Source organism: Panulirus ornatus, chromosome 29, assembly GCF_036320965.1.
Source record: "Panulirus ornatus isolate Po-2019 chromosome 29, ASM3632096v1, whole genome shotgun sequence".
Taxonomy (NCBI): domain Eukaryota; kingdom Metazoa; phylum Arthropoda; class Malacostraca; order Decapoda; family Palinuridae; genus Panulirus; species Panulirus ornatus.
The window spans coordinates 19,615,861-19,642,173 of record NC_092252.1 but is presented as its reverse complement, the minus strand read 5'-3'; the positions used below and the strand labels follow the sequence as shown (position 1 = coordinate 19,642,173).

The window sequence follows — 26,313 nt, the reverse complement described above, 5'->3', positions numbered from 1 at the left end:
TGCATGAAGGATAGAGGTATACATACCATAGCCATGCATGAAGGATAGAAGTATACATACATAGCCGTGCATGAAGGATAGAAGTATACATACCAAAGCCGTGCATGAAGGATAGAAGTATACATACCATAGCCGTGCATGAAGCATAGATGTATACATACCATAGCCGTGCATGAAGGATATAAGTATACATACCACAGCCGTGCATGAAGGATAGAGGTATACATACCATAGCCATGCATGAAGGATAGAAGTATACATACCATAGCCGTGCATGAAGGATAGAAGTATATATACCATAGCCATGCATGAAGGATAGAAGTATACATACCATAGCCGTACATGAAGGATAGAAGTATCCATACTATAGCCATGCATGAAGGATAGAAGTATACATACCATAGCCGTGCATGAAGGAAAGAGCTATACATACCATAGCCGTGCATGAAGGATAGAGGTATACATACCATAGCCATGCATGAAGGATAGAAGTATACATACCATAGCCGTGCATGAAGGATAGAAGTATACATACCATAGCCGTGCATGAAGGATAGAAGTATACATACCATAGCCGTGCATGAAGCATAGATGTATGCATACCATAACCGTGCATGAAGGATATAAGTATACATACCACAGCCGTGCATGAAGGATAGAGGTCTACATACCATAGCCATGCATGAAGGATAGAAGTATACATACCATAGCCGTGCATGAAGGATAGAAGTATACATACCATAGCCGTGCATGAAGGATAGAGGTATGCATACCATAGCCGTGCTTGAAGGATAGAGGTATACATACCATAGCCGTGCATGAAGGATAGAAGTATACATACCATAGCCGTGCATGAAGGATAGAAGTATATATACCATAGCCGTGCATGAAGGATATAAGTATACATACCATAGCCATGCATGAGGGATAGAAGGACCATTCAGTACACTGGCTGGGTAAATGAGAAGCACGCATACAACAACTATATCTTAAAAGAAAACGGTGTATGGTTACTGTCACTCCCAGATGAGCCCAACATTAGTTTGGGGACAGTATGCTTCATAACACCAAACAAATGACTCTCTCTCTCTCTCTCTCTCTCTCTCTCTCTCTCTCTCTCTCTCTCTCTCTCTCTCTCTCTCTCTCTCTCTCTCTCTCTCTCTCTCTCTCTCTCTCTCTCTCTCTTTTATTCCTAATGCTGTTATAATATGTTTGTGTCTTCAAGTGTTGATAACACAACTCATGATCAACTAGTGTAAACCCCAGCGACACTCATGTGCTTCTTACACTCTATGTGCACCTCAGACATCATCCTGCATGTGCTTCTTACACTCTAGATGCACCTCAGACAACACCATCCTTCATGTGCTTCTTACACTCTAGGTGCACCTCAGACAACACCATCCCTCATGTGCTTCTTACACTCTAGGTGCACCTCAGACAACACCATCCCTCATGTGCTTCTTACACTCTAGGTGCACCTCAGACATCATCCCTCATGTGCTTCTTACACTCTAGGTGCACCTCAGACTTCATCCCTCATGTGCTTCTTACACTCTAGGTGCACCTCAGACATCATCCTGCATGTGCTTCTTACACTCTAGGTGCACCTCAGACATCATCCCTCGTGTGCTTCTTACACTCTAGGTGCACCTCAGACATCATCCTGCATGTGCTTCTTACACTTTAGGTGCACCTCAGACATCATCCCTCATGTGCTTCTTACACTCTAGGTGCACCTCAGACAACACCATCCCTCATGTGCTTCTTACACTCTAGGTGCACCTCAGACAACACCATCCCTCATGTGCTTCTTACACTCTTGGTACACCTCAGACATCATCCCTCATGTGCTTCTACACTCTAGATGCACCTCAGAAAACACCATCCTTCATGTGCTTCTTACACTCTAGGTGCACCTCAGACAACACCATCCCTCATGTGCTTCTTACACTCTAAGTGCACCTCAGACAACACCATGCCTCATGTGCTTCTTACATTCTAGGTGCACCTCAGATATCATCCCTCATGTGCTTCTTACACTCTAGGTGCACCTCAGACAACACCATCCCTCATGTGCTTCTTACAATCTAGGTGCACCTCAGACATCACCCTTCGTGTGCTTCTTACACTCTAGGTGCACCTCAGACAACACCATCCCTCATGTGCTTCCTACACTCTTGGTGCACCTCAGACATCTTCCCTCATGTGCTTCTTACACTCTAGATGCACCTCAGACAACACCATCCCTCATGTGCTTCTTACACTCTAGGTGCACCTCAGACATCATCCCTCATGTGCTTCTTACACTCTTGATGCACCTCAGACAACATCCTCATGTGCTTCTAACACTCTAGGTGCACCTCAGGCATCATCCCTCATGTGCTTCTAGCACTCTAAGTGCACCTAAGACAACACCGACCCTTATGTGCTTCTTACACTCTAGGTGCACCTCAGACATCATCCCTTATGTGCTTCTTACACTCAAGATGCACCTCAGACAACATCCCTAATGTGCTTCTTACACTTTAGGTGCACCTCAGACATCATCCTTCATGTGCTTCTTACACTCTAGGTGCACCTCAGACAGCATCATCGTTCATGTGCTTTTTACACTCTAGGTGCACCTCAGGCAACACCATCCCTCGTGTGCTTCTAACATTCTAGGATACACCTCAGACAACATCCCTTATTTGTTTCTTACACTCTAGATGCACCTCAGACAACACAATCCCTCATGTGCTTCTAACACTCTAGGATACACCTCAGACATCATCCCTCATGTGCTTCTAACAATCTAGGATACACCACAGACATCATCCCTCATTTGTTTCTTACACTCTAGGTGCACCTTAGACAACGCAATCCCTCATGTGCTTCTAATACTCTAGGATACACCTCAGACATATCCCTCATTTGTTTCTTACACTCTAGGTGCACCTCAGACAAGATCATACATCATGTGCTTCCTACACTCTAGGTGCACCTCAGAAACATCATCCCTGATGTGTTTCTTACACTCTAGGTGCACCTCAGACAACATCATCCCTGATATGTTTCTTACACTCTAGGTGCACCTCAGACAACACCATCCCTCATGTGCTTCTTACACTCTAGGTACACCTCAGACATCATCCCTCATGTACTTCTTACACTCTAGGTGCACCTCAGACAACATCATCCCTCGTGTGTTTCTTACACTCTAAGTGCACCTCAGACAACATCATCCTTCATGTGCTTCTTACATTCTAGGTTCACCTCAAACAAGATCATCCCTCATGTGTTTCTTACGCTGTAGGTGCACCTCAGACAACATCATCCCTAATGTGCTTCTTACACTCTAGGTTCACCTAAGACAACACCCTCCTTCATGTGCTTCTTACACTCTAGTTGTGCTCCAGACGAAATCATCACTCATGTGCTTCTTACACTCGAGGTGCACCTCAGACATCATCCCTCATGTGTTCCTTACACTCTAGGTGCACCTCAGACAAAATCATTCCTCATGTGCTTCTTACACTCTAGGTGCACCTCGGACAACATGATCCCTCATGTGCTTCTTACATTCTTGGTGCACGTCAGACATCATCCCTCATGTGCTTCTTACACTCTAAGTGCACCTCAAAAATCATTATCCCTCATGTGCTTCTTACACTCTAAGTGAACCTCAGACAACACCATCCCTCATGTGCTTCTTACACTCTAAGTGCACCTCAGACAACATCAACCCTCATGTACTTCTTACACTCTAGGTGCACCTCAAAAATTATCATCCCTTATGTGCTTCTTACACTCTAAGTGAACCTCAGACAACACCATCCCTCATGTGCTTCTTACAAGAGACTCTAGGTGCACCTCAAAAATCATCATTCCTCATGTGCTTCTTACACTCTCAGTGCATCTCAGACAACACCATCCCTCATGTGCTTCTTACACTCTAGATGCACCTCAGACAACACCCTCCCTCATGTGCTTCTTACACTCTGGTTGTGCCTCAGACAAAACCATCATTCATGTGCTTCTTACACTCGAGGTGCACCTCAGACATCATCCCTCATGTGCTTCTTACACTCTAGGTGCACCTCAGACAGCATCATCCCTCATGTGCTTCTTTCATCATAGGTGCACCTCAGACAACACCACCCCTCATGTGCTTCTTACATTCTAGATGCACCTCAGACAACACCGTTCCTGATGTGCTTCTTACACTCAAGGTGTACCTCAGACATCATCTTTCATGTGCTTCTTACGCTCTAGGTGCACATCAGACAACACAATCCCTCAAGTGTTTCTTATACCCTAGGGGCACCTCAGACAACATCATCCCTCATGTGCTTCTTACACTCTAGGTGCACCTCAGACAACACTATCCCTCATATGCTTCTTACACTCAAGGTGTACATCAGACAACATCATCTCTCATGTGTTTCTTATACCCTAAGTGCACCTCAGACATCATCATCCCTCAGGTGCTTCTTACACTCTAGGTGCACCTCAGACAACACCATCCTTCATGTGCTTCTTACACTCTAGGTGTACCTCAGACAACATCATCCCTCTTGCGCTTCTTACACTCAAGGTGTACCTCAGACATCATCCCTCATGTGCTTCTTACACTCAAGTTGCATCTCAGATAACATCATCCCTCATGTGCTTCTTACACTTAAGGTGTACCTCAGACATCATCCCTCGTGTGCTTCTTACACTCAAGGTGCACCTCAGATAACATCATCCCTTAATTGCTTCTTACACTCTAGGTGCACCCCTCCCTAGGTGTACAAACAAACCGATGATTAATATGTACGACAACCAAAGTGAAGCACCAGCAGGATGCACATAATACATGTTAAACATTCTCACCCAACACAATGTTATGTTCTATCTTTTGGCTTAATACTCTAATGTCCTTAAACATACATATATATATATATATATATATATATATATATATATATATATATATATATCATACGAACCTCCAACAGCCAGGATCGAACCCGGGACCCCTGTGCAAGAGGCAGGCATGCTAACCGCTAGGCTATGGGACTGTATAATAGGAAACACCTATTCGAAATACTAAGTACTCGAATACCCTTCGTCTCACTATGGTGAGCAACGGGGTCTATACTTGGTTGTTTCCGAACAGACGCACATAGCCAGCTGATAGCGTTTTACCGAACCTAACTGTACAACGCGGAGGTATATGAGGTATATGAGACGAAGGGTATTCGAGTACTTAGTATTTCGAATAGCTATTTCCTATTATACAGTCTCATAGCCTAGCGGTTAGCATGCCTGCCTCTTGCACAGGGGTCCCGGGTTCGATCCTGGCTGTTGGAGGTTTGTATGTTCTATGAAGGTGCGCGTTCATATGCACTTTAGTCGTATATATATATATATATATATGTGTGTGTGTGTGTGTGTGAGGAGTGGCTGGCTGCAGCAGTGGGTGAGGCGTGGCGTCATGACTTACGCTGCAGAGAAGCGCGTCTTCGTCGGAAGCGTCTGTACAATCGTCGTCATTATCGCAGATGTAGCGCATGGGGACGCAGCGATCCCCGGAGGCGCACGACAACTCTGACCCCGTGCAGTTGGCCGCCTCTGTGTGGCACAGAAACTGGGGGTTAACTGTGGTTATGAGAGGGAGGGAGGGAAGGAAGAGAGAGGGAGGGAGAGATAGAAGGAGGGAGGGAGGGAGGGAGGGAGGGAAGGTCTGCAGTACAGTGTAAACCTCACATGAAGGCGGTATGCAGGAGGAGGAAGTAAACAGGTCAGGCTCAAGATAAATCTATACAACATATGTGCTGGAGTTACCATAACCCCCAACCCACTTCCTACCATCGTCTCCTCGTCCCACCATGAACATACACACGCCCCACCATGAACACATACGTCCCACCATAGACACGAGCGTCTCACCATGGACACACACACACACACACACACGCGCGCCCCATCATGAACACACGTCCCACCACGAACACACATACGTCCCACCACCAAAACACATGAACATACACGTCCCACCACGAACACACGCCCCACCATGAACAAACACATCTCACCACGAACACGCACATCCTACCATGAACACACGCACGCCCCATCATGAACACACACACGTTCCACCACGAACACACATACGTCCCACAATCAAAACACATGAACATACACGTCCTATCACGAACACACGCCCCACCATGAACAAACACGTACCACTATAAACACACACGTCCCACCATGAACAAACACGTCACACCATGAATACACAAAAGTCCCAAGATGAACACACACACGTCCCACCATGAAAACACACGTCCCACTATAAACACACACACCCTCCCACCATGAAAACACACGTCCCGCCATAAACACACACGTCCCACCATGAGCACACACGTCCCACGATGAACAAACACATCTCATTACGAACAAACATCCCAACATGAACAAACACGTCCCACCATGAACACACACAAGTCCCACGATGAACACAAACACAAGTCCCACCATGAAATCACACGTCCCACTATGAACACACACACCCTCCCACCATGAACACACACACGTCTCACCATGTACAAACACGTCCCACCATGAGCACACACGTCCCACGATGAACAAACACGTCTCACCATGAGGAAACTTCTCACCATAAAAACACACGTCCCGCCATGAACAAACACGTCCCACCATCAAACACGTTCCCACGATGAACACACACGTCCCACCATCGAACACACACGTCGCACCATGAACACACACACACACACACACACACACACACACACACACACACACACACACTTCCCACCATGAACACACACGTCTCACCATGAACACATGCGTCACACCATGAACACACGTAAAACCACGCACACACACGTCCCATCACAAACAACCGTCCCACCACGAACACTCACGTCCCACCATGAACACACACGTCCAACCACGAACACACACGTCCCACCGCGAACACACACACGTCCCACCATGAAGACACACGTACCACCACGAACACACACGTCCCATCATGTACACACACGTCCCACCATGAACACACACGTCCCAACATGAACAGACACACGTTCCACCATGAACATGTGAACACACACGTCCCACCATGAATACGTGAACACATGTCCCACCATGAACACATGAGCAAACATGTCCCACCATGAACATGTGAACACACACGTCCCATCATGAACGTGAACACACACGTCCCACCATGAACATGTCAGCACACATGTCCCACCATAACACGTGAACACACGTTCCATGAAAACGTGAAGATACACGTCCCACCATGAGCACGTCAGCACACTCGTCCACCATGAACACGTGAACAAACACGTTCGAACACGTCAGCACACACGTCTCATCATGAAAACGAGCACGTGTCCCACCTCGAATACACACGTACGAACATGTGAGCACGCACGTACCTCCATGAACACGTGAGCACATACTTTCCACCATGAACACGTGAACACACGTCCCATCATGAACACGTCAGCAAACACGTCCCACCATGAAGACGTAAACACGCGTCCCATCATAAGCACGTCAGCACACACGTCCCACCATGAAGACGTGAACGCACACGTCCCACCATGAACACGTCAGCAAACACGTCCCACCATGAAGACGTCAGCACACACGTCCCACCATGAACACGTCAGCACATACGTCCAAAAATGAACACATGAACACACACGTCCCACCATGAACACGTAAACACACACGTCCCACTATGAACACGTGAACACACACGTTCCATCACGAACACGTGAACACACACGCCCCACCATGAAAACGTCAGCACACACGTCCCACCATGAACACGTCAGCACATACGTCCAAAAATGAACACATGAACACACACGTCCCACCATGAACACGTGAGCACACACGTCCCACCATGAACACGTGAACACACACGTTCCATCACGAACACGTGAACACACACGCCCCACCATGAACACGTCAGCACACACGTCCCACCATGAACACGTGAACAAACACGTCCCACCATGAACGCGTCAGCACACACGTCCCACCATGAACGCGTCAGCACACACGTCCCAACATGAACACGTGAACACACACGTCCCACCATGAGCACGTCAGCACACACATCCCACCATGAACACGTAACACGTCCCACCGTGAACACGTGAGCAAACGCGTCCCACCATGAACACGTCAGCACACACGTCCCACCATGAACACGTGAACACACACATCCCACCATGGAAAGTGAACACACACGTCTCCCATAAATACGTCAGCACATACATCCCATCATGAAAAGGTGAACACACACGTCCCACCATGAAGACGTCAGCTCGCACGTCCCACCATGAAGATATCATCACAAACGTCCCGCAATAACACGTCAGCACACACGTCCCACCATGAACACGTCAGCTCATACGTCCCACCATGAACACGTCAGCACACACGTTCCACAATAACCACCTCAACACACACGTCCCTCCATGAAAATGTCAGCACACACGTCCCATCATGAAAACGTCAACACACACGTCCTACCATGAATACGTGAAGACACGTCCGACTATGAACACGTGAACACATACGTCCCACCATGAACACGTCAGCACACACTTCCCACCATGAACACGTGAGCACACAATCCCACCATGAACACGTCAGCACACACGTCCCTCCATACACACGTGAACACACACGTCCCAACATGAACACGTGAACACACACGTCCCACCATGAACACGTGAACGCACACGTCCCACCATGAACACGTGAACAAACACGTCCCACCATGAACGCGTCAGCACACACGTCCCAACATGAACACGTGAACACACACGTCCCACCATGAGCACGTCAGAACACATCCCACCATGAACACGTAAGCACACATATCCCACCATGAACACGTAAACACACACGTCCCACCATGAACACGTGAGCAAACGCGTCCCACCATGAACACGTTAGCACACACGTCCCACCATGAACTCGTGAACACACATCTCACCATGGAAAGTGAACACACACGTCCCCCATAAATACGTCAGCACACAAATCCCATCATGAAAAGGTGAACACACACGTCCCACCATGAAGACGTAAGCTCGCACGTCCCACCATGAAGATATCATCACAAACGTCCCACAATAACACGTCAGCACACACGTCCCACCATGAACACGTCAGCTCATACGTCCCACCATGAACATGTCAGCACACACGTTCCACAATGAACACCTCAGAACACACGTCCCTCCATAAAAATGTCAGCAAACACGTCCCACCATGACAACGTCAGCACACACGCCCTACAATGAATACGTGAAGACACACGTCCGACCATGAACACGTGAACACATACGTCCCACCATGAACACGTCAGCACACACTTCCCACTATGAACACGTGAGCACACACATCCCACCATGAACACGTCACCACACACGTTCCTCCATACACACGTGAACACACACGTCCCAACATGAACACGTCAGCGCACACGTCCCACCATGAACATGTGAACGCACACGTCCCACCATGAAGACATCAGCACACGTCCCACCGTGAACACATGAACGCACAAGTCCCACCATGAACACGATGAACACACGTCCCACCATGAACAAGTGAACACACACGTCCCATCATGAACAAGTGAACACGCACGTCCCACCATGAACACGTCAGCTCACATGGTCCCATCATGAACACGTCAACATACACGTTCCACCATGAACACGTCTGCATACACGTCCCACCATGAACACGTCAGCACACACGTCCTACCATGGAAACGTGAACACACACGTCCCACCATAACCACGTCAACACACGCATACCACCATGAACACCCAGCACACACTTCCCAACATGAACACGTCAGCACACACGTCCCACCATGAAAACGTCAGCACACACGTCCCACCATGAACACGTCAGCACACAGGTCCTACCATGAAAAAGTGAACACACACGTCCCACCATGACCATGTCAACGCAAACGTCCGACCATGAACACGTGAACACATACGTCCCACCATGAACAAGCGAGCACACACGTCCTACCATGAACACGTCAGCACATGCGTCCCACCAAGAACACGTAAAAACCACGTCCCACCATGAACACGTGAACACACTGGTCCTACCATAAACACGTGAACACACTGGTCCTACCATGAAAACGTGAACACACACGTTTCAACATGAACACGTGAACACACACGGCCCACCATAAACACGTCAACACACACGTCCCACCATACACACGTGAGCACACACGTCCCAACATGAACACGTCAGCACACACGTCCAAACAAGATCACGTTAGTAAACACGTCCTACCATGAACACGTGAGCACACGTCCCACCATGAAGACATCAGCACACACGTCCCAGCATGAACACGTGAACACATAAGTCCCACCATGAACACGTGAACATACACGTCCCATCATGAACACGTGAACACACGCGTCCCATCATGAACACGTAAACACACACGTCCCACCATGAACACGTCAGTTCACATGGTCCCATCATGAACATGTCAACATACACGTCCCACCATGAACACGTCAGCATACCCGTCCCACCATGAACACGTCAGCACACACGTCCGATCATGAACACGTCAGCACACAAGTCCCACCATGAATACGTCGGCACACATGTCCCACCATGAACACGTCAGCACGCACGTTCCAACATGAACACGTGAACACACACGTCCCACCATGAAAAGTGAACACACACGTCCCACCATGAGCACGTGAACACACACGTCCCATCATGAACATGTCAGCACACACGTCCCAACATGAACACGTAAACACACACGTCCCACCATGATCATGTCAGCACACACGTCCCCATGACCACGTGAGCACACGTTCCACCATTAACACGTCAGCACACACGTCCCAACATGAACACGTGAACACACACGTCCCACCATGATAAGTGAACACTCATGTCCCGTAAACACGTCAGCACACACGTCCCACCATGACCACGTGAGCACACGTCCCACTATGAACACCTGAAAACGCGTCCCATCACGAACAAGTCAGCACACACGTCCCACCATGACCACGTGAGCACACGTCCCACCATGAACGTCAGCACACGTCCCACCATGAACGTCAGCACACACGTCCTAACATGAACAAGTGAACACACACGTCCCACCAGGATAAGTGAACATACACGGCCCATGAACACGTCAGCACACACGTTCCATCATAAACACGTGAGCACACACGTCCCACCATGAACACATGAACACACACGTCCGATCATGAGCATGTCAGCACACACGTCCCACTATGGCCACGTGAACACACGTCCCACCATGAACTCGTCAGCACACACGTCCCGTCATGAACATGTGAACACACACGTCCCACCATGAACACGTGAACACACACACGTCATGATCAACACAGCCTGACATGAAGACACACAACTTACACCACTGTTTCCACCCGCACGTACATCAGCAGAAGCCAATCAAGACCGTGAGTAGTAGTGTATACAGTAGTGCACGTGACCCGTCATGAATGTATGACCCTTAACATAAACTCACCAGAGCAGCAGCAGCAGAGCAGCAGCTGCACCAGGAACACCTTCCACCATGGTCCCATTGTTGTTTACGTTGGTCAGATGACGACTGGGTCGCTCTCTTGATAACACTGAAATGTAAACTTGATATAGTAATATCTATCTACCTATCTATATCTATTTATCTATCTATCTATCTATCTATCTATCTATCTACTATCTATATATATATATATATATATATATATATATATATATATATATATATATATATATATATATATATATATATATAAGGGGAGTAGGGGAGGAATGGGATGTATTTAGGGAAGCAGTAATGGCTTGCGCAAAAGATGCTTGTGGCATGAGAAGCGTGGGAGGTGGGCAGATTAGAAAGGGTAGTGAGTGATGAGATGAAGAAGTAAGATTATTAGTGAAAGAGAAGAGAGAGGCATTTCGACGATTTTTGCAAGGAAATAATGCAAATGACTGGGAGATGTATAAAAGAAAGAGACAGGAGGTCAAGAGAAAGGTGCAAGAGGTGAAAAAGAGGGCAAATGAGAGTTGGGGTGAGAGAGCTTCATTAAATTTTAGGGGGAATAAAAAGATGTTTTAGAAGGAGGTAAATAAAGTGCGTAAGACAAGGGAACAAATAGGAACATCAGTGGAAGGGGGCTAATGGGGAAGTGATAACAAGTAGTGGTGATGTGAGAAGGAGATGGAGTGAGTATTTTGAAGGTTTGCTGAATGTGTTTGATGATAGAGTGGCAGATATAGGGTGTTTTGGCCGAGGTGGTGTGCGAAGTGAGAGGGTGAGGGAGAATGATTTGGTAAACGTAGAAGAGGTAGTAAAAGCTTTGCGGAAGATGAAAGCTGGCAAGGCAGCAGGTTTGGTTGGTATTGCAGTGGAATTTATTAAAAAAGTGGGTGACTGCATTGTTGACTGGTTGGTAAGGTTATTCAATGTATGTATGAATCATGGTGAGGTGCCTGAGGACTGGCGGAATGCTTGCATAGTGCCATTGTACAAAGGCAAAGGGGATAAGAGTGAGTGCTCAAATTACAGAGGTATAAGTTTGTTGAGTATTCCTGGTAAATTATATGGGAGGGTATTGATTGAGAAGGTGAAGGCATGTACAGAGCATCAGATTGGGGAAGACCAGTGTGGTTTCAGAAGTGGTAGAGGATGTGTGGATCAGGTGTTTGCTTTGCAATGTATGTGAAAAATACTTAGAAAAGCAAATGGATTTGTATATAGCATTTATGGATCTGGAGAAGGCATATGATAGAGTTGATAGAGATGCTCTGTGGAAGGTATTAAGAATATACGGTGTGGGAGGCAAGTTGTTAGAAGCAGTGGAAAGTTTTTATCGAGGATGTAAGGCATGTGTACGTGTAGGAAGAAAGGAAAGTGATTGGTTGTCAGTGAATGCAGGGGTGCGGCAGGGGTGTGTGATGTCTCCATGGTTGTTTAATTTGTTTATGGATGGGGTTTGTAAGGAGGTAAATACAAGAGTTTGGAAAGAGGGGCAAGTATGCAGTCTGTTGGGGATGAGAGAGCTTGGGAAGTGAGTCAGTTGTTGTTCGCTGATGATACAGCGCTGGTGGCTGATTCATGTGAGAAACTGCAGAAGCTGGTGACTGAGTTTGGTAAAGTGTGTGAAAGAAGAAAGTTAAGAGTAAATGTGAATAAGAGCAAGGTTATTAGGTACAGTAGGGTTGAGGGTCAAGTCAAATGGGAGGTAAGTTTGAATGGAGAAAAACTGGAGGAAGTGAAGTGTTTTAAGCTGGCGTGCAGTACGACCATTAAACTGTCATGCAGTACGACCATTAAGCTGTCATGCAGTCCGAGCATTAAGCTGTCGTGCAGTACGACCATTAAGCTGTCGCGTAGGCCAGGCTAGGGTTCAGTAGGTCTGGTCGGGTACGGAGTCGTGGTGGAAGAGAGGCGGGTGAGCGTATGAGACATCAGGCCTTGGTACATACAACCACCTCACTACACCTGTGGTCAGCTGTGTTATCCTACAACCACCTCACTACACCAGTGGTCAGCTGTGTTATCCTACAACTACCTCACTACACCTGTGGTCAGCTGTGTTATCCTACAACCACCTCACTACACCAGTGGTCAGCTGTGTTATCCTACAACCACCTCACTACACCAGTGGTCAGCTGTGTTATACTACAACCACCTCACTACACCAGTGGTCAGCTGTGTTATCCTACAACCACCTCACTACACCTGTGGTCAGCTGTGTTATACTACAACCACCTCACTACACCAGTGGTCAGCTGTGTTATCCTACAACCACCTCACTACACCTGTGGTCAGCTGTGTTATACTACAACCACCTCACTACACCAGTGGTCAGCTGTGTTATCCTACAACTACCTCACTACACCAGTGGTCAGCTGTGTTATCTTACAACCACCTCACTACACCAGTGGTCAGCTGTGTTATCCTACAACCACCTCACTACACCTGTGGTCAGCTGTGTTATCCTACAACCACCTCACTACACCTGTGGTCAGCTGTGTTATCCTACAACTACCTCACTACACCAGTGGTCAGCTGTGTTATCCTACAACCACCTCACTACACCTGTGGTCAGCTGTGTTATCCTACAACCACCTCACTACACCTGTGGTCAGCTGTGTTATCTTACAAGTACCTCACTACACCAGTGGTCAGCTGTGTTATACTACAACCACCTCACTACACCAGTGGTCAGCTGTGTTATCCTACAACCACCTCACTATACCTGTGGTCAGCTGTGTTATACTACAACCACCTCACTACACCAGTGGTCAGCTGTGTTATCCTACAACCACCTCACTACACCAGTGGTCAGCTGTGTTATCCTACAACCACCTCACTACACCAGTGGTCAGCTGTGTTATCCTACAACCACCTCACTACACCTGTGGTCAGCTGTGTTATCTTACAAGTACCTCACTACACCAGTGGTCAGCTGTGTTATCCTACAAGTACCTCACTACACCAGTGGTCAGCTGTGTTATCCTACAACCACCTCACTACACCAGTGGTCAGCTGTGTTATCTTACAAGTACCTCACTACACCAGTGGTCAACTGTGTTATCCTACAAGTACCTCACTACACCAGTGGTCAGCTGTGTTATCCTACAACCACCTCACTACACCAGTGGTCAGCTGTGTTATCCTAGAACCACCTCACTACACCTGTGGTCAGCTGTGTTATCCTACAACCACCTCGCTACACCTGTGGTCAGCTGTGTTATCCTGCGCCTCCTAGTCAGCTGTTATCCTATGACTAGTAAATAATTTATGTGATGGAGACGGATGCAGAATATATATTTTCTTTTTTCTTGAAGTGGTGTTCGTTGTGTGTGTGTGTGTGTGTGTGTGTGTGTGTGTGTGTGTGTGTGTGTGGTATGGATATTGATGTATGAAGGTGCATGACAATGTATGTGTATGTAATCATGGTATGTAATGTTGTTGATCATATGTGTGTGGCTACACAGGAAGAGGGGTAATGTACGTAGCAATGTGGCTACACAGGAAGAGAGGTAATGTACGTAGTAATGTGGCTACACAGGAGGAGAGGTAATGTACGTAGTACTGTGGCTACACAGGAAGAGAGGCAATGTACGTAGTAATGTGGCTACACAGGAGGAGAGGTAATGTACGTAGTAATGTGGCTACACAGGAGGAGAGGTAATGTACGTAGCAATGTGGCTACACAGGAGGAGAGGTAATGTACGTAGTAATGTAGCTACACAGGAGGAGAGGTAATGTACGTAGTAATGTGGCTACACAGGAGGAGAGGTAATGTACGTAGTAATGTGGCTACACAGGAGGAGAGGTAATGTACGTAGTAATGTGGCTACACAGGAGGAGAGGTAATGTACGTAGCAATGTGGCTACACAGGAGGAGAGGTAAAGCCAAACAACAGAGGTAATTGCAGTGATTGTGTCGGGCCAGCCAGCCAGCCAGCCACACTCAAGGTTAACAAAGAAACTCCACCATCACGTCCGCTGCTCCGCCTCCTGCACGCCCACCCCCGCCTGCCTCCCTCCCGCACGCCCACCCACGCCTGCCTTCCTCCCGCCCATCCCCTCCTGCCTTCCTCACGCCCACCCCCGCCCGCCTTCCTCCCGCCCACCCCCGCCTGCCTTCCTCGGAAAGCAAAAATGGGTATGTTTGAAGGAATAGTGGTTCCAACAATGTTGTATGGTTGCGAGGCGTGGGCTATGGATAGAGTTGTGCGCAGGAGGATGGATGTGCTGGAAATGAGATGTTTGAGGACAATGTGTGGTGTGAGGTGGTTTGATCGAGTAAGTAACGTAAGGGTAAGAGAGATGTGTGGAAATAAAAAGAGCGTGGTTGAGAGAGCAGAAGAAGGTGTTTTGAAATGGTTTGGTCACATGGAGAGAATGAGTGAGGAAAGATTGACCAAGAGGATATATGTGTCGGAGGTGGAGGGAACGAGGAGAAGTGGGAGACCAAATTGGAGGTGGAAAGATGGAGTGAAAAAGATTTTGAGTGATCGGGGCCTGAACATGCAGGAGGGTGAAAGGCGTGCAAGGAATAGAGTGAATTGGAACGATGTGGTATACAGGGGTCGACGTGCTGTCAATGGATTGAACCAGGGCATGTGAAGCGTCTGGGGTAAACCATGGAAAGTTGTGTGGGGCCTGGATGTGGAAAGGGAGCTGTGGTTTCGGTCCATTATTACATGGCAGCTAGGGAATGTTTGGCACACAACAGGTGGTCATGAGGAGCGACGCAGGCTGGAACTGTTGTCATTGTGGTGTGCAGCAGCAGCAGCAGCATTAGTAGTAGGTGGTGGGTGCGCGGACGGGCTGCTTGACCTTGAGGTGGGTAGTATGAGGGAGGATGGTGAGGGGGGTGGGTGTGTGTGAGGTGGGTGGCTCATCATGACACGGCTATTGCTACACGGGCCGGAGGTGGGCAGCGCCACCTGAACTTCTCTCTTTCCACACAGCCCAACTTGTGGGCTGGGTTAGGACTGACACCCTGCCAACTGTGACAACAACTTCATGGATGATAATCCTAGAAACTTCCCCTCATCTCCCTCACAATTGCTTCATCAAAATAAAAGCGTGTCTAACCAATTATGAGAAATGTTAAGAACATGGCCATCCATCTAAACAGATTTCCACAAGTAAACGAAACTTCCTTTCAAAACGTCTTCGTTGTAGCCACAACCTCGTCCATAATTGTCTTCGTTGTAGCCACAACCTCGTCCATAATTGTCTTCGTTGTAGCCACAACCTCGTCCATAATTGTCTTGGTTGTAGCCACAACCTCGTCCATAATTGTCTTCGTTGTAGCCACAACCTCGTCCATAATTGTCTTGGTTGTAGCCACAACCTCGTCCATAATTGTATTGGTTGTAGCAACAACCTCGTCCATAATTGTCTTCGTTGTAGCAACAACCTCGTCCATAATTGTCTTCGTTGTAGCAACAACCTCGTCCATAATTGTCTTCGTTGTAGCAACAACCTCGTCCATAATTGTCTTCGTTGTAGCCACAACCTCGTCCATAATTGTATTGGTTGTAGCAACAACCTCGTCCATAATTGTCTTCGTTGTAGCAACAACCTCGTCCATAATTGTCTTCGTTGTAGCAACAACCTATTCCATAATTGTCTTGGTTGTAGCAACAACCTCGTCCATAATTGTATTGGTTGTAGCCACAACCTCGTCCATAATTGGCTTGGTTGTAGCCACAACCTCGTCCATAATTGTATTGGTTGTAGCAACAACCTCGTCCATAATTGTATTGGTTGTAGCAACAACCTCGTCCATAATTGTCTTCGTTGTAGCAACAACCTCGTCCATAATTGTATTGGTTGTAGCAAGAACCTCGTCCATAATTGTATTGGTTGTAGCCACAACCTCGTCCATAATTGCCTTCGTTGTAGCAACAACCTCGTCCATAATTGTATTGGTTGTAGCAACAACCTCGTCCATAATTGTCTTCGTTGTAGCCACAACCTCGTCCATAATTGTATTGGTTGTAGCCACAACCTCGTCAATAATTGTATTGGTTGTAGCCACAACCTCGTCCATAATTGTATTGGTTGTAGCCACAACCTCGTCCATAATTGTCTTCGTTGTAGCAACAACCTCGTCCATAATTGTATTGGTTGAAGCCACAACCTCGTCCATAATTGTCTTCGTTGTAGCAACAACCTCGTCCATAATTGTATTAGTTGTAGCAACAACCTCGTACTTAATTGTATTGGTTGTAGCCACAACCTCGTCCATAATTGTATTAGTTGTAGCAACAACCTCGTACTTAATTGTATTGGTTATAGCCACAACCTCGTCCATAATTGTCTTGGTTGTAGCAACAACCTCGTCCATAATTGTATTGGTTATAGCCACAACCTCGTCCATAATTGTCTTGGTTGTAGCAACAACCTCGTCCATAATTGTCTTGGTTGTAGCAACAACCTCGTCCATAATTGTATTGGTTGTAGCCACAACCTCGTCCATAATTGTATTGGTTGTAGCAACAACCTCGTCCATAATTGTATTGGTTGTAGCAACAACCTCGTCCATAATTGTATTGGTTGTAGCCACAACCTCGTCCATAATTGTATTGGTTGTAGCAACAACCTCGTCCATAATTGTATTGGTTGTAGCAACAACCTCGTCCATAATTGTCTTCGTTGTAGCAACAACCTCGTCCATAATTGTATTGGTTGTAGCAACAACCTCGTCCATAATTGTATTGGTTGTAGCAACAACCTCGTCCATAATTGTATTGGTTGTAGCAACAACCTCGTCCATAATTGTATTGGTTGTAGCAACAACCTCGTCCATAATTGTATTGGTTGTAGCAACAACCTCGTCCATAATTGTATTGGTTGTAGCCACAACCTCGTCCATAATTGTATTGGTTGTAGCCACAACCTCGTCCATAATTGTATTGGTTGTAGCAACAACCTCGTCCATAATTGTATTGGTTGTAGCCACAACCTCGTCCATAATTGTATTGGTTGTAGCAACAACCTCGTCCATAATTGTATTGGTTGTAGCAACAACCTCGTCCATAATTGCCTTCGTTGTAGCAACAACCTCGTCCATAATTGTATTGGTTGTAGCAACAACCTCGTCCATAATTGTATTGGTTGTAGCAACAACCTCGTCCATAATTGTATTGGTTGTAGCCACAACCTCGTCCATAATTGTATTGGTTGTAGCAACAACCTCGTCATACCTATTATGAAAGTAATCATATGAACACTTGTCTTCTGTATACTGCTGACACTTGTCTGCTGTTATTTGCTGACACTTGTCTTCTGTATACTGCTGACACTTATACACACAACAGCATGAGGAACAACACACACACACATACACACACACCAGTATGAGGAACAACACACAGACACACACACCAGTATGAGGAACAACACACAGACACACACACCAGTATGAGGAACAACACACAGACACACACACCAGTATGAGGAACAACACACAGACACACACACCAGTATGAGGAACAACACATAGACGCACTCAGACCAAGATTTTTCCCCGTTATAACATGTTTATATAGTGTGGTCCGTCTCGTTACAGACCTCCCCACCTGGTGTACTGACCTCCCCACGTGGTGTACTGACCTCCCCACGGGTGTACTGACCTCCCCACGTGGTGTACTGACCTCCCCACGGGTGTACTGACCTCCCCACGTGGTGTACTGACCTCCCCACGTGGTGTACTGACCTCCCCACGTGGTGTACTGACCTCCCCACGTGGTGTACTGACCTCCCCACGTGGTGTACTGACCTCCCCACGTGGTGTACTGACCTCCCCACGTGGTGTACTGACCTCCCCACGGGTGTACTGACCTCCCCACGTGGTGTAGTGACCTCGCCAGGGTCAAGTACATACATTCGAATCCTGGTCTCAGCAGACGGTTCACAGTCAACCAAGCTGTTCATCCACACTTACGTAGATAACATCATCAATCTTCCCACAGTGCCGTCACCGTCACAGTTCAGCAGTGACGTACATTATCAAATTTGTCACAATGCCGTCACCGTCACAGTTCAGCAGTGACGTCCATTATCAATGTTGTCACAATGCCATCACCGTCACAGTTCAGCAGTGACGTCCATTATCAATGTTGTCACAATGCCGTCACCGTCACAGTTCAGCAGTGACGTCCATTAACAATGTTGTCACAGTGCCGTCACCGTCACAGTTCAGCAGTGACGTACATTAACAATGTTGTCACAGTGCCGTCATCGTCACAGTTCAGCAGTGATGTCCATTATCAATGTTGTCACAGTGTCGTCACCGTCACAGTTCAGCAGTGACGTCCATTATCAATGTTGTCACAGTGCCGTCACCGTCAGTCAGCAGTGACGTCCATTATCAATGTTGTCACAGTGCCGTCATCGTCACAGTTCAGCAGTGACGTACATTAACAATGCTGTCACAGTGCTGTCACCGTCACATTCAGCAGTGACGTCCATTATCAATGTTGTCACAGTGCCGTCATCGTCACAGTTCAGCAGTGATGTCCATTATCAATGTTGTCACAGTGCCGTCACCGTCAGAGTCAGCAGTGACGTCCATTATCAATGTTGTCACAGTGCCGTCACCGTCAGAGTCAGCAGTGACGTCCATTATCAATGTTGTCACAGTGCCGTCACCGTCACAGTTCAGCAGTGACGTACATTATCAATGTTGTCACAATGCCGTCACCGTCACAGTTCAGCAGTGACGTCCATTATCAATGTTGTCACAGTGCCGTCACCGTCAGAGTCAGCAGTGACGTCCATTATCAATGTTGTCACAGTGCCGTCATCGTCACAGTTCAGCAGTGACGTACATTATCAATGTTGTCACAGTGCCGTCATCGTCACAGTTCAGCAGTGACGTCCATTGTCAATGTTGTCACAGTCCCGTCACCGTCAGAGTCAGCAGTGATGTCCATTATCAATGTTGTCACAATGCCGTCACCGTCAGAGTCGGCAGTGACGTCCATTGTCAATGTTGTCACAGTGCCGTCACCGTCACAGTTCAGCAGTGATGTCCATTATCAATGTTGTCACAATGCCGTCATCGTCACAGTTCAGCAGTGATGTCCATTATCAATGTTGTCACAGTGCCGTCACCGTCAGAGTCAGCAGTGACGTCCATTATCAATGTTGTCACAGTGCCGTCACCGTCAGAGTCAGCAGTGATGTCCATTATCAATGTTGTCACAATGCCGTCACCGTCACAGTTCAGCAGTGACGTCCATTATCAATGTTGTCACAGTGCCGTCACCGTCAGAGTCAGCAGTGACGTCCATTATCAATGTTGTCACAGTGCCGTCACCGTCAGAGTCAGCAGTGATGTCCATTATCAATGTTGTCACAATGCCGTCACCGTCAGAGTCAGCAGTGACGTCCATTATCAATGTTGTCACAGTGCCGTCACCGTCAGAGTCAGCAGTGACGTCCATTATCAATGTTGTCACAGTGCCGTCATCGTCACAGTTCAGCAGTGACGTCCATTATCAATGTTGTCACAGTGCCGTCATCGTCACAGTTCAGCAGTGACGTACATTATCAATGTTGTCACAGTGCCGTCATCGTCACAGTTCAGCAGTGATGTCCATTATCAATGTTGTCACAGTGCCGTCACCGTCAGAGTCAGCAGTGACATCCATTATCAATGTTGTCACAGTGCCGTCACCGTCAGAGTCAGCAGTGACGTCCATTATCAATGTTGTCACAGTGCCGTCATCGTCACAGTTCAGCAGTGACGTCCATTGTCAATGTTGTCACAGTGCCGTCACCGTCAGAGTCAGCAGTGACGTCCATTATCAATGTTGTCACAGTGCCGTCACCGTCAGAGTCAGCAGTGACGTCCATTATCAATGTTGTCACAGTGCCGTCACCGTCAGAGTCAGCAGTGACGTCCATTATCAATGTTGTCACAGTGCCGTCATCGTCACAGTTCAGCAGTGACGTCCATTATCAATGTTGTCACAGTGCCGTCATCGTCACAGTTCAGCAGTGATGTCCATTATCAATGTTGTCACAGTGCCGTCACCGTCAGAGTCAGCAGTGACGTCCATTATCAATGTTGTCACAGTGCCGTCACCGTCAGAGTCAGCAGTGACGTCCATTATCAATGTTGTCACAGTGCCGTCACCGTCAGAGTCAGCAGTGACGTCCATTATCAATGTTGTCACAGTGCCGTCACCGTCAGAGTCAGCAGTGACGTCCATTATCAATGTTGTCACAGTGCCGTCACCGTCAGAGTCAGCAGTGACGTCCATTATCAATGTTGTCACTCGAGAAACAGTTACCAACTTTAAGCCAAGTTTGTTGTTGTACATAAGAACAATATGACTAGACGATTTATATTACCGATATATTACCGTTATATTGCCGTTATATTGCCAATATATCACCATTATATTACCGTTATGCTACCATTATATTACCGTTATATTACCGTTATATTTGTGACCCAGGAATACGTCACCCATACGAGTGTTTTCGTTGTGGTACGACTCAGTCTCAGGTGTTGTTGTTAACAATATATGATCGTTAATAAGCAACTATGATGAGGTTGTGGCCTTGTGTCTGCCTGCAGGGTTACAACTTCCCTCCCACACCTTGACTCCCTCCCTCACAACATGTTGTGAAAGTAAGTTAGTATTGACCTCTTATCTACTACTGACCAAACCGGTCCTAACTTTCTCTCTCTTCTCCTCAAACTTTAGTACTTCATATAATTATCATATATCTTTTATGTATTTCTTTATTTATTTATATATTTTGCTTTGTCGCTGTCTCCCGCGTCTGCGAGGTAGCGCAAGGAAACAGACGAAAGAAATGGCCCAACCCGCCCCCATACACAATGTATACACACACACGCGTCCACACACGCGAATATACATACCTATACATCTCATTGTACACATATATATACACACACAGACACATACATATATACCCATGCACACAATTCACACTGTCTGCCTTTATTCATTTCCCATCGCCACCTCACCACACATGGAATACCATCCCCCTCCCCCCTCATGTGTGCGGGGTAGTGCTAGGAAAAGACAACAAAGGCCTCATTCATTCACACTCAGTCTCTGGCTGTCATGCAATAATGCCCGAAACCACAGCTCCCTTTCCACATCCAGGCCCCACACACCTTTTCATGGTTTACCCCAGACGCTTCACATGCCCTGATTCAATCCACTGACAGCACGTCAACCCCGGTATACCACATCGATCCAATTCACTATTCCTTGCCCGCCTTTCACCCTCCTGCATGTTCAGGCCCCGATCACTCAAAATCTTTTTCACTCCATCTTTCCACCTCCAATTTGGTCTCCCACTTCTCCTCGTTCCCTCCACCTCCGACACATATATCCTCTTGGTCAATCTTTCCTCACTCATTCTCTCCATGTGCCCAAACCATTTCAAAACACCCTCTTCTGCTCTCTCAACCACGCTCTTTTTATTTCCACATATCTCTCTTACCCTTACATTACTTACTCGATCAAACCACCTCACATCACACATTGTCCTCAGACATCTCATTTCCAGCACATCCACCCTCCTGCGCACAACTCTATCCATAGCCCATGCCTTGCAACCATACAACATTGTTGGAACCACTATTCCTTCAAACATACCCATTTTTGCTTTCCGAGATAATGTTCTCGACTTCCACACATTCTTCAAGGCTCCCAGGATTTTCACCCCCTCCCCCACCCTATGATTCACTTCCGCTTCCATGGTTCCATCCGCTGCCAGATCCACTCCCAGATATCTAAAACACTTTACTTCCTCCAGTTTTTCTCCATTCAAACTTACCTCCCAATTGACTTGACCCTCAACCCTACTGTACCTAATAACCTTGCTCTATATTCACATTTACTCTTAACTTTCTTCTTTCACACACTTTACCAAACTCAGTCACCAGCTTCTGCAGTTTCTCACATGAATCAGCCACCAGCGCTGTATCATCAGCTTCTAACATCTTGCCACCTACACCATATATTCTTAATACCTTCCACAGAGCATCTCTATCAACTCTATCATATGCCTTCTAGAGATCCATAAATGCTACATACAAATCCATTTCCTTTTCTAAGTATTTCTCACATACATTCTTCAAAGCAAACACCTGATCCACACATCCTCTACCACTTCTGAAACCACACTGCTCTTCCCAATCTGATGCTCTGTACATGCCTTCACCCTCTCAATCAATACCCTCCCATATAATTTACCAGGAATACTCAACAAACTTATACCTCTGTAATTTGAGCACTCACTATTATCCCCTTTGCCTTTGTACAATGGCACTATGCACGCATTCCGCCAATCCTCAGGCACCTCACCATGAGTCATACATACATTACATAACCTTACCAACCAGTCAGTAATACAGTCACCCCCTTTTTTAATAAATTCCACTGCAATACCATCCAAACCTGCTACCTTGTCGGCTTTCATCTTCCGCAAAGCTTTTACTACCTCTTCTCTGTTTACCAAATCATTTTCCCTAACCCTCTCACTTTGCACACCACCTCGACCAAAACGCCCTATATCTGCCACTCTATCATCAAACACATTCAACAAACCTTCAAAATACTCACTCCATCTCCTTCTCACATCACCACTACTTATTATCACCTCCCCATTTGCGCCCTTCACTGAAGTTCCCATTTGCTCCCTTGTCTTATGCACTTTATTTACCTCCTTCCAGAACATCTTTTTATTCTCCCTAAAATTTAATGATACTCTCTCACCCCAACTCTCATTTGCCCTCTTTTTCACCTCTTGCACCTTTCTCTTGACCTCCTGTCTCTTTCTTTTATACATCTCCCACTCAATTGCATTTTTTCCCTGTAAAAATCGTCCAAATGCCTCTCTCTTCTCTTTCACTAATAATCTTACTTCTTCATCCCACCACTCACTACCCTTTCTAATCAACCCACCTTCCACTCTTCTCATGCCACAAGCATCTTTTGTGCACTCCATCACTGATTCTCTAAATACATCCCATTCCTTCCCCACTCCCCTTACTTCCATTGTTCTCACCTTTTTCCATTCTGTACTCAGTCTCTCCTGGTACTTCCTCACACAAGTCTCCTTCCCAAGCTCACTTACTCTCACCACCCTCTTCACCCCAACATTCACTCTTCTTTTCTGAAAACCCATACAAATCTTCACCTTAGCCTCCACAAGATAATGATCAGACATCCCTCCAGTTGCACCTCTCAGCACATTAACATCCAAAAGTCTCTCTTTTGCGCGCCTGTCAATTAACACGTAATCCAGTAACGCTCTCTGGCCATCTCTCCTACTTACATATGTATACTTATGTATATATTTCTTATATATCTTTCATATATTTCTTATATATCTTTTATTTCTTATATATCTTTTATATATTTCTTATGTATCTTTTATTTCTTATATATCTTTTATATATTTCTTATATATCTTTTATATATTTCATATATATATTTCACATATTTCTTATATATCTTTTATACATTTCTTATATATCTTTTATATATTTCTTATATATTTTTTATATATTTCTTTTTTTTTGCCGTTTCGCTGTCTCCCGCGTTTGCGAGGTAGCGCAAGGAAACAGACGAAAGAAATGGCCCAACCCACCCCCATACACATGTATATACATACGTCCACACACGCAAATATACATACCTACACAGCTTTCCATGGTTTACCCCAGACGCTTCACATGCCTTGATTCAATCCACTGACAGCACGTCAACCCCGGTATACCACATCGCTCCAATTCACTCTATTCCTTGCCCTCCTTTCACCATCCTGCATGTTCAGGCCCCGATCACACAAAATCTTTTTCACTCCATCTTTCCACCTCCAATTTGGTCTCCCTCTTCTCCTCGTTCCCTCCACCTCCGACACATATATCCTCTTGGTCAATCTTTCCTCACTCATTCTCTCCATGTGCCCAAACCATTTCAAAACACCCTCTTCTGCTCTCTCAACCACGCTCTTTTTATTTCCACACATCTCTCTTACCCTTACGTTACTTACTCGATCAAACCACCTCACACCACACATTGTCCTCAAACATCTCATTTCCAGCACATCCATCCTCCTGCGCACAACTCTATCCATAGTCCACGCCTCGCAACCATACAACATTGTTGGAACCACTATTCCTTCAAACATACCCATTTTTGCTTTCCGAGATAATGTTCTCGACTTCCACACATTCTACAAGGCTCCCAGAATTTTCGCCCCCTCCCCCACCCTATGATCCACTTCCGCTTCCATGGTTCCATCCGCTGCCAGATCCACTCCCAAATATCTAAAACACTTCACTTCCTCCAGTTTTTCTCCATTCAAACTCACCTCCCAATTGACTTGACCCTCAACCCTACTGTACCTAATAACCTTGCTCTTATTCACATTTACTCTTAACTTTCTTCTTTCACACACTTTACCAAACTCAGTCACCAGCTTCTGCAGTTTCTCACATGAATCAGCCACCAGCGCTGTATCATCAGAGAACAACAACTGACTCACTTCCCAAGCTCTCTCATCCCCAACAGACTTCATACTTGCCCCTCTTTCCAAAACTCTTGCATTCACCTCCCTCACAACCCCATCCATAAACAAATTAAACAACCATGGAGACATCACACACCCCTTCCGCAAACCTACATTCACTGAGAACC

The 26,313-nt window shown here is 46.5% G+C and overlaps 1 protein-coding gene across 1 annotated transcript in view; it reads right to left on the bottom strand.

Annotated features, from left to right (window-relative positions):
- The window catches only part of LOC139758176 (uncharacterized), an 80,038-nt gene that overhangs the window by 34,827 nt on the left and 18,898 nt on the right, over positions 1–26,313 (bottom strand). The window contains exons 2-3 of the mRNA XM_071679367.1: positions 11,609–11,714; positions 5,474–5,601 (exon numbers count right to left, since the gene is read on the bottom strand). Coding sequence (XP_071535468.1) covers positions 5,474–5,601; positions 11,609–11,666 — 186 coding nt within the window. The 5' untranslated portion in view covers positions 11,667–11,714. The remainder of the gene's footprint in view (positions 1–5,473; positions 5,602–11,608; positions 11,715–26,313) is intronic.